The sequence below is a fragment of the Syngnathoides biaculeatus genome, chromosome 11 (genome assembly GCF_019802595.1).
Source record: "Syngnathoides biaculeatus isolate LvHL_M chromosome 11, ASM1980259v1, whole genome shotgun sequence".
NCBI lineage: Eukaryota > Metazoa > Chordata > Actinopteri > Syngnathiformes > Syngnathidae > Syngnathoides > Syngnathoides biaculeatus.
This window is the reverse complement of record NC_084650.1, coordinates 17,144,014-17,157,094: the sequence shown is the minus strand read 5'-3', so window position 1 is coordinate 17,157,094 and position 13,081 is coordinate 17,144,014. Positions and strand designations below refer to the sequence as shown.

Here is a 13,081-nt window from a genome sequence, read left to right as displayed (position 1 = left end):
GATAGATAGATCTAAAAAAAGACTGGATAGCGCACACACATACACAGCTTGATTATAGATAGATAGATCGGCACGGGGAGAACATGCAAACTCCACACAGGCGGGCCGGGATTTGAACCCCGCTCCTCAGAACAGTGAGCCCAACGCTCTGTAGCTACTCCACTGTGCCGCTCCAAAAATACAATAACAATAATTTTTCTGATTAACATGTTTGGCAGTATTTTGTGGCTAGTGAGTGAACATATCTCACCATCCTTATTTATGTCTTTGAAAACTATCTTTATATTTTTATTTCACGATTTATCGCGAACGGAGCGATCCGCCAAACAGCTGCGTTGTCGTTTCGCATTCACTGCCAGGCTTCTCTGCGGTTAACTCGGATATTTGGGAGTGAACGTGACCCCAGATGTGTGTGCAAAGAACACTTCTGAGATAATTAACCATATTAGCTCCAAATTTATGAACATGCTAGCATTATATTTGGAATTAAGCGGAGAATATAATCAATTTGGGGGGTTTTCTGTCCTCTTTTGTCCCATTTAAACAAGTCTTTTTTTTTTGACAAAGCTTCTTAGTTCAAGTTGTTGACTTAAGACACGCAATTATGTTTAATTCATCGGAGGACTGATGCACAACCGGGAGTGTCGGACTAAAACAGTTTGGAAGCCGTCCAATTTCCTCTCATTTTCGCCTCTGGTAAACTTTGGAATACTAAGTGGCACAAAATCAAACTGTGGGTTTTATCTCACACTGCGCATAATTTTTAAAAATATATATACAGGGTGTGGAGTTTTCATTTAAATTGCCCCAAGGTGTGATTGCGAGCGGGACTGTTTTCTGTCTCCATGTGAACTGCGATTGGCCGGCAACCAGTTCAGGGTGTAATCCCGGCTCCTGGTTGATGATAGCGACCCTTGTGAGGATAAGATGCTCGGAAAATGGATGGATGGAGTAGAAAGGCATCTGCAAAAAGTCCAGCGAGCTATTTGAAGGATTGGTTTCAAATTGGATTGGACAGCAGTTCGGCATCTATACAACGCCGTTAACCTTTGCTATCCGTTTTAAGGACGTGTAACTAGTGCCTATTTTGTCGGTTCAATTCCCAGAGAATGAAATTGACCTGCATGAATGAGAATATTAGGCAGAAGGAAACCTTTCACCTCAAATTATCTGCAATCATACACCTTTTATTTTTTTTTCCTTCCATTATATTGTTGAATCCAGATGTTTCTATACAATGTGCAAAAACACAAGTTTCATTTTTTTGTCCCACTGCATGAAGTCAAAACAAACTAAATCTCTCCTGTTTCATGTCAGTCAGGATCATCAAAATTATTTAATTTTGTTCAATTCTACAATTTTTTTTTATAGAATCTTTTTGTTTTCTTCAGTGTCAAAAGTTTACATACATTTCCTTCCTTTGAATCGCATGACTAGCGTAATTTCCGGCCTACAAGCCGCGATTTTTTTTCACACGCTTTCAACCTTGCGGTTTATGCTGTGATATAGCAAATTTGTGCATTTTTTCTAACGGCCACAAGGGGGCACTCGAGCGGAAAAGGTAAGAATGAGACCGGTGGAATATATGTGCCAAGGAAGTGACTTTTACTGGCCCTGTTATCGCTGTGCTAGCGTGTTACTGCTGTGTTACTGGCGTGTCTCAGTGATATTTACCAGTAAGTTTTATTTTTCTGTTAGCGTTAGCGATAGCGCGGCGCTAGCATTAGGGCTAGTTTTAGCGCGGCGCTAATGTTAGCACCGCTAGCCTTTAACTCTTTCTGTGTACCGTCTTTCTTTATTAATATCTCGTGTTTCAATGTGGGCACTTGCGGCTTTTACACAGTTGCGGAGTATGTATGTTTCAAATAGTATTTCCTTTACAAATGTACTCGCTGTGAGGCTTGTAGGTGTGCTCTGTAGGCCGGGAATTACGTTATTTTATTTCTTTTAAAATCGTAATAATTGTGATGCAAAAGCCTGACTTTAAAAAAAAACACTGCCACCAGCAATTTACAGTGCAAACATACAATTTTGCAGGTTTAAAATTAGAATATTGTTCAAAATTTTCATTTGGGAGTGGAAATTTTAGCTTCAAGATTTGAATGATCCTTTTTGATCAGAACCTGGAAATTATTATTACCTTAATTTCCCGCCCTATAAACCACAACATTTTTCACATGCTTTTAACCCTGCGGTTTATGTGATGGCGCGGTGCTAGCGTTAGCGCTGCGCTTGCGTTAGTGCGGCGTTCGCGTTACCGCACCTGGTTATAAGCCTCGGTACACAGAACAGAAAGTTTAACGCTAGCGCCGTGCTAACGCCGGCGCCGTGCTAACGCTAGCGCCGCGCTAACGCTAGCACCGCGCTAGCGTTAAACTCTTCCTGTGTACCGAGGCTTATAACCAGGTGCTCTCTGTAGGCCGGGAATTACAATAGTTCATTTGTGGACCAAACACTATTGTGGCCGTTAGTTCCTTACTAGAGAAACAGCTAAATGTGCAAAAAGTACTGAAACACAGTACATTTGGGCATGTTACGTTCCAATAGCAGTGTACTCCAGCCAAGCCATGAAAACATCAATTTTCCATAATATTTTGAGCAAGACACTATGTGGGGATCACGTTTAAGTCTGCCGCAAAAAGACAGCGTGACCTCGCGAGTCAGCATGAATGGCCGGCGCGTCTCCTTCACTAATCCCTTTTCAAATTGTTGAACAAGTTCAGGGCGGTCATCTCGGCAAATGAGGGCCTGGGCGGGATTAACACAGTGTCACCTGGTGAGATAGACGCTCGGCCGCGCAACAATCCAAACAACGCCCCGGCCTAATTTCAGCGGGTCAAATGTTACGTCCGAGAACTGCGATACTGAAAAGTGGTAAAAATGAGGCCGTGTCCTCTATTAGTGTAGCGCGTCGTCTTCGGATGCCCAATCTGCGGAGCATCTATTTCAGCCTCATTACACATTTTTGGATCGTGATATTTATGACATTTCATAAGGATTAAAAACCGGGAGTGTGCAAACTATGCTTCTGTCCTTTAATCTGGTCTGTTAGCATCCTGATCATATTGGCTACATTTTTTTTTAAATGTTTTCCCCTTAATATCGAGTGCGTGTGACTTTGGGCTTTTCCTTGTCATTTGCATGATTTGTGACACATTTTTACATTATCAATTTTTATATAGCACATAAATAGCATAGACACAGACAACTCCAAATCACACCTAGGGGCAATTTAGAGTGTACAATTAATGTTTCATGTTTTTGGGATGTGGGAGGAAACCGGAGTGCCCACCCGGAGGAAACCCACACAGGCACAGGGAGAACATGCAAACTCTACACAGGCAGGACCGGGATTGAATCCGGAACCTCAGAACTGTGAGGCCAACGCTTTCCAGCTGATCCACCGTCCCACCCTATAGCAGAGATTTTCTATGAATATTTCCAGATAGCACTTGAGGTAGATGTTGTATTTGGAGATTATATGGCAGAGAGAGGTGGTAGATGATGAATTTCACAGGGCAGAGAACAGAGCCTTGGGGAACACCAGAGGAAAGGGGAGCTATCTGGGATTTCTATATGTTTTATCTGTAGAAATAGTAGTAGCTGTAAAAAAAAAATAAAAATAAAATACAAGGTGAAACATTTCTATTGCATTGATGGAAGCTTGGCACGACATAAGAGTTCGTGTCGAGGTGTGAAATAATATCCATAGCAACAAGAAGTCCTGATCCGGTCACTCGTAACTCTAGACCTGCTGGCGCAAATTCAGACTTTCTGGCAAACTGACAGGTTCGAGGGTGTCTCGGATGGCAGCTCAACCTTCACGGCTGATTTTGGGTCACACCCAAACTTCGGCGTCCAAGGGTTTCGCATACCCAAAAATCAAAGGATCCAATTGGTTATTTTTTTGCTTGTAAATAATTTAACACGTTAGAACCGATTCATCAGTGGAGATAAATATGTGCTAAGGAATTATATATTCTTTTTGGTATTGTATACATATATATTATACAGTTGTGTCTTGAGATACGAGATTAATACGTTCAGTGACTGCTCATTGCACAATGTGTATCTCAAATCATTATTCCCGCTTAAAATGAATGAAAAATACCCCAAAAACGCAACAAAAAATGTCTTTTAAAAGAAAAATGAGAAAAATAGCATTATAATATTGTCCTTGAAAAAACAGTAATGACATACAGTAATTAATAGAATGTATAGAGTTATTAATTAACAATTAGTAATGATAATTTTTGTCATATTTTAGTTCAGTTCAATTGTTATTGTAATGCTTCTGGTGTGTGTGCTATAATATGGAAGCGTTTTACTGCCACACCAAAAAAAAAAAAACCCAAAAGGACATGTTTCACATAATTATGTGAAACTTATCACATAATTATGTGAAACTTATGTGAGTCCATGTCTGTATTTTACAGAAGCGTATTACTGCCACACCTGAAAAAAAGGACACGTTTCACATAATTATGTGAAACTTATCACATAATTATGTGAAACTTATCTGATACTGCCACACCAAAAAAAAAAGAGGACATGTTTCACATAATCATGTCAAACTTATCACATAATTATGTGAAATGCAACTTCTTTTTTGGGTGTGGCAGTGATACGCTTCTGTACTATTCCCACCTGGGGGCAGTATAATACAGACATGGACTCACATAAGTTTCATATAATTATGTGAAACATGCCCTCTTTTTTTGGTGTGGCAGTATCACATATGTTTCACACAATTATGTGATAAGTTCCACATAATTATGAAAAAAAAAGAGGACATGTTTCACATAAGTATGTGAAACTTATCACATACTTATGTAAAACGTCCTTTTTTTGTTGTGGCAGTAATACGCTTCTGTAGTATGGAAGTTGCGTTTCACATAAATGTGTGAGAAGTTTCACATATTTATGTGAAACATGTCCTCTTTTTTTTGGTGTTGCAGTATCACATAAGTTTCACATAATTATATGATAGGTTTCACATAATTTTGTGAAATATGTCCTTTTTTTGGTGTGTACTTGCTTTCACATACTTATGTGAAACTTATCACATAATTATGTGATAAGCATGACTTAAAAAAAACGTTTGACAAAATTAATTATGTGAAATGCAACTTGTTTTTTTTTAGTGTGACAGTAATAAGCTTCCATACTATGGCCACCTGGGGGCAGTATAATACAGACATGGACTCAATGTCGGTCACTGCTCCTCAGCAAGCCACAGTAATTTTGTTGCTCTTTTAAGAGGATAAGGAATACACGCCTGTATTATTTGTCTACTTATGCTGCTCCACCATTTGTGTGCTAATAGCCATCGCTGAAAAGGTTCACACTGGAACAGCAACTCTATTCGTTATGTTATATGTAATGTTTTGCATTGTTTGGAAACAATAAGCTAAACAGAATTTTTTAAGGCAACGTTAAAAATTTGTGATTGTATTCTCTTGTTTTGTTTTTGACAGTAAACTTTAACTGAGAGTTGTATTAAACAGCTTGACGCCTCTTTTTTTAAATAATTGTTCACTATTCGCACTCGCATGTCAAGACAAAAAAAATGGCCGATAAACTGCTCTCAAACAAAAATGGACAACGACAGAAGGGATGTTCACTCAGTAAATTGTCTTTATTTCTCTATTTTTTGGGCGAAATTCCTGCATCAAGGGGACGACATTCAGGTGTGGGCAAAATAAACAAACAAAAAAAAAACATGACAAAACAAAAACATGGGCCAAGAGCGCATAACAGATTTAATTTCCCCCTCCCCCCATTGGTACAACTAGTAGCCAAATACTAGTTGGTCCCTTATAAATATATTGCAGCATTTGAGTCCATCCGAATGTACAAGATATGTTACAGTGGCAACGCAAAGAGTGGGCTGGTCCAGCCCGAATCAAATAATTACAGCACTTTCTTGAGCTCGTCGTACAGGACCAGCACAAAAGCGCCGCCCATGCCTCGGAGCACGTTAGACCACGCCCCCTTGAAGAAAGCCTTGCCGCCCTCGTCACGGGCGATCTTCCTCCAGCAGTCGATGGTGCCGCTGTACATGATGTCGGCTTGAGAAAAAATAAACGCAGAGTTATGACTACATCACTACGAAAAGTCCGAAAAAATTGTGATCTTGCTTGTTTGGAGTGAGCCAGACCAAAAAGACCATAGTACCGAAGTACCGTAATTTCCGGCCTATAAACTTTTATTTATTTATTTATTTATTTATTTATTTTTTTACACGCTTTCAACCCTGCGGCTTTCTAACGGCCGCAAGGGGGCACTCGACCGGAAAAGCTAAGAGTGAGACCAGTGGAATATATGTGCCGAGGAAGTCACTAATACCGGTATGTTTTTTTTTTTTGTTTTAACCGGCCCTGTTAGCGCTGCGCTAGCGTTAGCGCTGTGTTAGCGTGTTGCTGCTGTGTTACTGCTGTGTCTCACTGATTTTTACCGTTTTTTTTTTTAAACCGGCCCTGTTAGCACCTCGCTAGCATTAGCACCGCGCTAGCGTGTTTCTGCTGTGTTACTGCCGCATCTCAGTGATTTAGGCATTTTTTATTTATTTTCTTTTACTGGCTCTGTTAGTGCTGCGTTACCGTGTTGTTACTGTGTAGCTGCTGCGGCTGTTTATTTTTTTTTTTTAACGTTTTTTTTTTTCTTTTCTTTTTAACTAGACCTGTTCATGCTACCGTATTGTTGCTATGTTAAGCTAAACTAAAGGAGTAAAACTTTGAAAACTTTGTGTATCGTCTTTCTTTGTAAATATCTTGTGTTTCAATGGGTTTCTTATTGTGTGCACTTGCGGCTTTTACACATGTGCGGATTATGTATGTACCAAATGGTATTTCCTTTCCAAATCTACTGGGTGAGGCTTGCAATCCCGTGCGCTCTGTAGGCCGGAAATTACGGTAGTGTTGTGCTTTCCATAATGCTGTTCAAGCATTTATCTTAACGCCTTGATATCTTTGCATCTATATACTATTATACTCTTTATTCTAACTAATTGGAAAACTTGATTATACAAGTAGGACAACTACATGTTACTAGTGCAATAAAACTACTTATTAGTTGACAACAGAATGCTACCTGTACAACTATTCTACTCAATTGGTTAACAGGTAGAGCATCACTCGTAGTTCTAGATGCTCAGATGTTAACCAGTGTGCAGTTTTGCTTCACTAGTAATATGTAGCTGTCCTACTAGCGTGCCAAAGTTGTTGCACTAGTGAGAGGATTGATTTAACATCCTTAATGAGGGCCACTAGTATGTGATACACTACATTTACAGTATAACTACAAAGAAAGAAAAGAAAACGATTTAACAATACACAAAATGTGTTTTGTTTGAATCACCTCCTTTTCGACCAGACTGCATCATCATACGACGACGGACGGTGTCGAACGGATAGGACACCAGACCGGCGACTGCGGTCACGGACTGGGCGATCATCCAGCTGACCACAATGTGCGTGTTCTTGGGGTCAGGGAGCATCCCTTGACAAGGAGACGTACACAATTTGATATGGCAGCGAAAAAAGACAACAGAAGTGTGAAGGAGAAAGAACAAAGACAGACAAATAAGGGGGACGACATGCGGACAGATAAAGACAAAAGATAGATAGAGGGATAGATCTGGGGTGTCAAATTCATTTTTATCGCGGGCCACATCGTAGTTACGGTTTCTGTCAGAGGGCCATTATTACTGAAACCACGAAAATCTTTAATTGACCCATCATATTTACACATTAAATTTATCAACTAGTTTTGGAATCAGAAATCAAGAAGGGTAATGGGTTTCTCAACTATTGTCGATCTTTGGAACACAAAAATGCTTGCAATATCTCATCATTTATGAGATGAGAGTTGAAAATTTTTGCTTCAAATTTGAACCAAAATCACGGAAGTTGATACACGTGATTTGCCGTCGCGGGTCACATAAAATCAGGTGGCGGGCCGCATCTGGGCCCCGGGCCTTGAGTTTGACACCTGTGGGATAGATGGAAGAAAGCAGACGGACAGAGATGGACAGATTGAGACATACAGATATGTAGAGATAGAGTCAGATGGGCAGATAGAAAGATAAAGAGCAAGAGAGACTCGGAGATACACAGAAGAGTGATAGAGATGGCACACAAAGAGAGAGAAAGAAAAGAGTCAGGCTAATAAAAAAGATAAAGTTAGAGAGAGATAGAGAGAGAGAGAGAGAGAGGAGGGGGAGAGAAAGAGAGCGATGGCAGGGCAAAAAGTTTGCACGTGCGACCCTTTTTTTTTTTTCTTTTTTCCAAGCTAACTGTCAATATTTGACCAATACATTAATTTTCGTCCGCTGTGCCATTCTGCCCCTTGGGTGATTGATACCACCGATCACCTTCCTGACACACTATTGGAAAAATGACTGAAGTATCAATCTTTACATTTGATAAATGAATCTTCTAACGTCTGAGGAATCAACATTTCAGACAGCGTCCATCCCCACTACTCTAGCGGCCGCCACACACAAATTTCAACGGGCCGTTAAATCTGCTGACCGCAATTAAACTGTTTTAAATTTGTGTGGATTATCTTTATGAAACAAATAAAGGTAAGTGTGACTGGAGAGAGTGAGACAGAGACAGATAGCTCGCTAGCTAGCTCGCTAGCTAAATAGACAGCTAGTTAGCTAGCTCGCTAACTGAATAGATAGCTAGATAGATAAAGATAGAGAGAGAGAGCGAGGGTGAGATAGAGAGAGAGAGCGAGGGTGAGATAGAGAGAGAGAGCGAGGGTGAGATAGAGAGAGAGAGCGAGGGTGAGATAGAGAGAGCGAGAGAGCGAGGGTGAGATAGAGAGAGCGAGAGAGAGAGAGAGATAGAGAGAGAGAGCGAGGGTGAGATAGAGAGAGAGAGAGCGAGGGTGAGATAGAGAGAGCGAGCGAGGGTGAGATAGAGAGAGCGAGCGAGGGTGAGATAGAGAGAGCGAGGGTGAGATAGAGAAAGCGAGAGAGCGAGGGTGAGATAGAGAAAGCGAGAGAGCGAGGGTGAGATAGAGGGTGAGATAGATAGATAGATAGATAGATAGATAGATAGATAGATAGATAGATAGATAGATAGATAGATAGATAGATAGATAGATAGATAGATAGATAGATAGATAGATAGATAGATAGATAGATAGATAGATAGATAGATAGATAGATAGATAGATAGATAGATAGATAGATAGATAGATAGATAGATAGATAGATAGATAGGTGAGACGTTCGCCTCACCCTTGGCCGTGTCATAGACGCCGAAGTAAGCCGCCCTGTAGATGATGATGCCTTGCACGGACACACTGAAGCCCTGGTACAGCCCCCTGATGCCGTCCGACTTGGTGATCTTGACCAGGCAGTCCCCCAGCCCCTTGAACTCGCGCTCCCCTCCGGCCTTGCCCACGTCGGCGGCCAGGCGCGTCCTGGCGAAGTCCAGGGGGTAGACGAAACACAGCGACGTGGCCCCCGCCGCGCCGCCGGACGCCAGGTTCCCGGCAAAGTACCTCCAGAACTGCTTGCGCTTGTCCACGCCATCCAGGAAAATCTTCTTGTATTTGTCCTTGAAGGCAAAGTTGAGGGCCTGGGTGGGGAAGTAGCGGATGACGTTGGCCAGGTTGCCTCTCCAGAAGGACAGGAAGCCCTGCTCCTTGGGGATGCGGACCACGCAGTCCACGATGCCCTTGTACTGCTTGTCCACTGAGATCTGTTTACTGGCGTGTTGGACCTGCGAGCAGAGCATAGGTGGCGCTGCACGTTAAACGCTTGTAAGCAACGCTCGATACAGCAAGGGTGGCGGGAAGCCTGTGGATCTTTCCGACGGCGATCTTAAGCTCCGCCCCCTTAGCCATGTCCCACAAGCTTCCAAAATGGCGATTGAACAGAACATGTTTGAAGTCGATTCTCTATCGTGTATTCCAGATAATATTGGGGTATATTTTTTTCCAAATACGTCAGACTTGTCCAAGAGAGTTCTACAGAGAGGTCTCAACTATTTTACGCAATGATATGTACACAGAGTGAAGATTTTGGAAGGAGCAGGACGCAATGTCAGAGTTACTGCGAAACGTTGGCGATCGATGCAAAAAATGTTTGACGCCTCACAAACTTCATATTGTAATCCAACTGGATAAAATAGTGGAATCGTACCGCGCGAGTAAAGCAGGGTGAGTACGTTTTACTTGGAAGGATACTTCGTCAACTGTGTTTTAGGAGCCTATCCCAGCTGTCGACGGGCAGGAGGCGGGTTACACCCAGAACTGGTTGCCAGCCAATCGCGGGGCACGTCGGGACAAACAGCGGCACTCACAATCACACCTAGGGGCAATTTAGAGTGTCCGATTAATGTTGCATGTTTTGGGGACGTGGGAGGAAACCCGAGTGCCTGGAGAAAAACCACGCAGGCAGAGGGGGAACATGCAAATGCCACACAGGTGAGTCCGGGGTTGAACCCGAACGGTGAGGCGAACCCTTTACCAGCTGATCCACAGTGCCGCCGGAAGAAAGTCATATTTAAGTGAATTTCAAAAGTACACATTTATACAATTTTATTTTTATTTTTTTGGGAGTGGGGAGGGGAGTAAAAGACATTCTCTACCCGTGGTGTTCTACAGAGGTGTTTTCCAAGGACACCCCCATAATCTTCAAGTCAATCAACCTCAACAAACACGTGCGCCTCTAAAATGCCATAGCAATGAAGAAGTTGCCTGATTTCAAGAAGAAAAAAAAAAAGCCATAAAATGACTTTTTGATATGATAGTTATATTTTTCCCAACATAGCCATATTATAATCTTAAAATCTGAGTTCAAGAGGACATGGAAAAAAAATCATTTTACAAGTGAATTAAAAAAAGAATATATATCCCCCTCGGAGAATAATCATTGCCAATGATTGCAGCAGCCGCTTTCAGAGCAGCGTCGGAACAATCAGTTAAAATGCGAAAATGGGAACACGCCAAGCGTGAGCGGGGGAGCGTCAAGGGCACCTTCGTAAATCTCATGAGACTTTTGCGTCCATGTGTCAGAGTGCAATATTGACACCATCCAGCAAAGTATTTGTACGCACACCCCCCCACTCCATTCTCATCCTCCTCCACATTATCATCATCATCATCAACCTCCAAAACCTTTCCGTGACCTTCTTGCAGTACGACTAAAGACTTTTCTTTCCTTTTTTTTTTTTTAAATTCAATCTTGTTTTTAATTAATATTTCTTCACCTCTGTGAAGCACTACGGCAGAGGTGATCCAAATGTTTTTTTTTTTATTTAAATTGGCCTGCTACCTATTCTGATAATAGATTTAAACACAGGCCACACTGTGGCGACCCCTAACGGGACAAGCCGAAAGAAACTTATTGTTTTTTTTTTAAACATCAAAATGTAATGTGAAAAGGTTAAACTGTAGAAAGGTGACACCATTTATGTATAGTCAGAAATTAAAAATGTTGTATTGTACAATATCTCACGTTGTTCATTTAAACGTGTGTAAATGTAAATAGCTAGGTAAAATTTGTCACAATTCTATGAATTTGAATGTTAAATATATGAGATAATTGTTTTTAAAAAGTTATATTATAAGAGCTTGATGCTGAAAAATTATTTCCTCTGTCAGTGATGACAACAAGATTGATTTTAGTTTTTATTTTGCTTTTTTTTCCATTTACTGATGTTTAACTGCTTATCATATGTCAACCTACGGATTATTTTATTAAATTTAGCATGTTTCCCAAGCAGTACCATTTTGCTTCCTTCTTTTTTTTTTTTTTAATTGACGTGGCCTTGAGTGGAAAATATTTGAAAATTTGCACCATCAAAGGGATCTTCCATGCCTTGGATTCTTCAGTCTAGGATTAGGTTCCATGTCACACTAGCTGGATGCAGTGCACGTTTACACTTTTCCATGTTTGGCAAGGCAGCAGCTGAAGTCAGCCCAGGACTATTACATAATCGCGTCTCTTCGTGTGCGACGACATTTTTATGTCTTGACTCAATTATTTCGGCTTTCGTTTTTTTCATTTTACACTTCCCAGCCACCGTACAATTACGTTTCGTAAACAGTTAATAATGTCTCCATAACTCTGTTAAAAGAGTGTACTGTTTTAGTTTAACTGTTATTAAATGGATGCGATTTTGGTACTTTATAAATGGAACGTAAATGAGGAGAATATGAAGAAATGCTGTTCACCTGAAGCAGGAGTTTGACCCTCTCGATGGGGGCGACGGCGGTCTTGGAGATGGCGGCGGCGATACCACCGGCCAAGAAGTCCTTGGCGAAAGAAATGGCTTGTTCACTCATCCTTCTGGCTGTCAAAAAGTAATTGAAAAAAATACAATAGTAATAATTAAAAAAAAAAAAACTAAACAAAACAAAAAAACCGTCGACCAGCTGCCCACTCACTGCTCGGGGTTGAAATGGCCAAACTCGGAGAGGGGCTGAAGGGATTTAAAGACGATCCGTAAACTTCCGCCCTTGGCTCTCATTGGGCGAAATAACCGGGACTGGGCGGGGCTTACCTCCGTCTCGTTTAGAATTTACGAACAAACGAGAAAAGAACGTTTTTTCCCCCCACTTATTTGAATATTTAGAATATAAATGTGAATTGTAACCACCACTTTTTAAAAAAAATGTTTCATGTATATAAAAATAGCCCCAACTGTATTGCAGAACCCAAAATGTACTAACAATTCTTCTTTTCCTTTCGGCTTGTCCCGTTAGGGGTCACCTCAGCGTGTCATCTTTTTCCATATTTCCACATTTCCAAAATGTACTAAGAATAATGGGATTTAATGGTCGTGATTGTCTCAATGTCATCGGTCGGTGGTCAATGTCGAGCAGGGGAGGGCCTCCGCTTTGGTGCATAAAGGTCACGCCACCTGTTGGGACTCCTTTGGCTGTCAACCAGAAATGTCTGCGTGTGTGCTGATGACGACAGGATCAGCTGATTGCACACATGCACAGGCCACAGGCGTCAGTAGCACTATGTTTGCGTAAAGCCGGACAAGATAATGTATTAACCCACCCACGTATAATCCAGTCCCCCAACCAAGGCACATATTTTACAATACAA

At 41.3% G+C, this 13,081-nt stretch overlaps 1 protein-coding gene across 1 annotated transcript; it reads right to left on the bottom strand.

Moving 5' to 3' along the window:
* Positions 1-5,619: 5,619 nt before the first annotated feature.
* slc25a5 (solute carrier family 25 member 5) lies at positions 5,620-12,463 on the bottom strand. The gene is made up of 4 exons (XM_061835747.1): positions 12,199-12,463; positions 9,254-9,740; positions 7,360-7,500; positions 5,620-6,071 (listed from the first exon to the last, which is right to left on the bottom strand). The coding sequence occupies exons 1-4, from the start codon at positions 12,307-12,309 to the stop codon at positions 5,914-5,916; spliced, it is 897 nt and encodes a 298-aa protein (XP_061691731.1). The 5' UTR covers positions 12,310-12,463; the 3' UTR covers positions 5,620-5,913.
* Between the last annotated feature and the right edge of the window lie 618 nt (positions 12,464-13,081).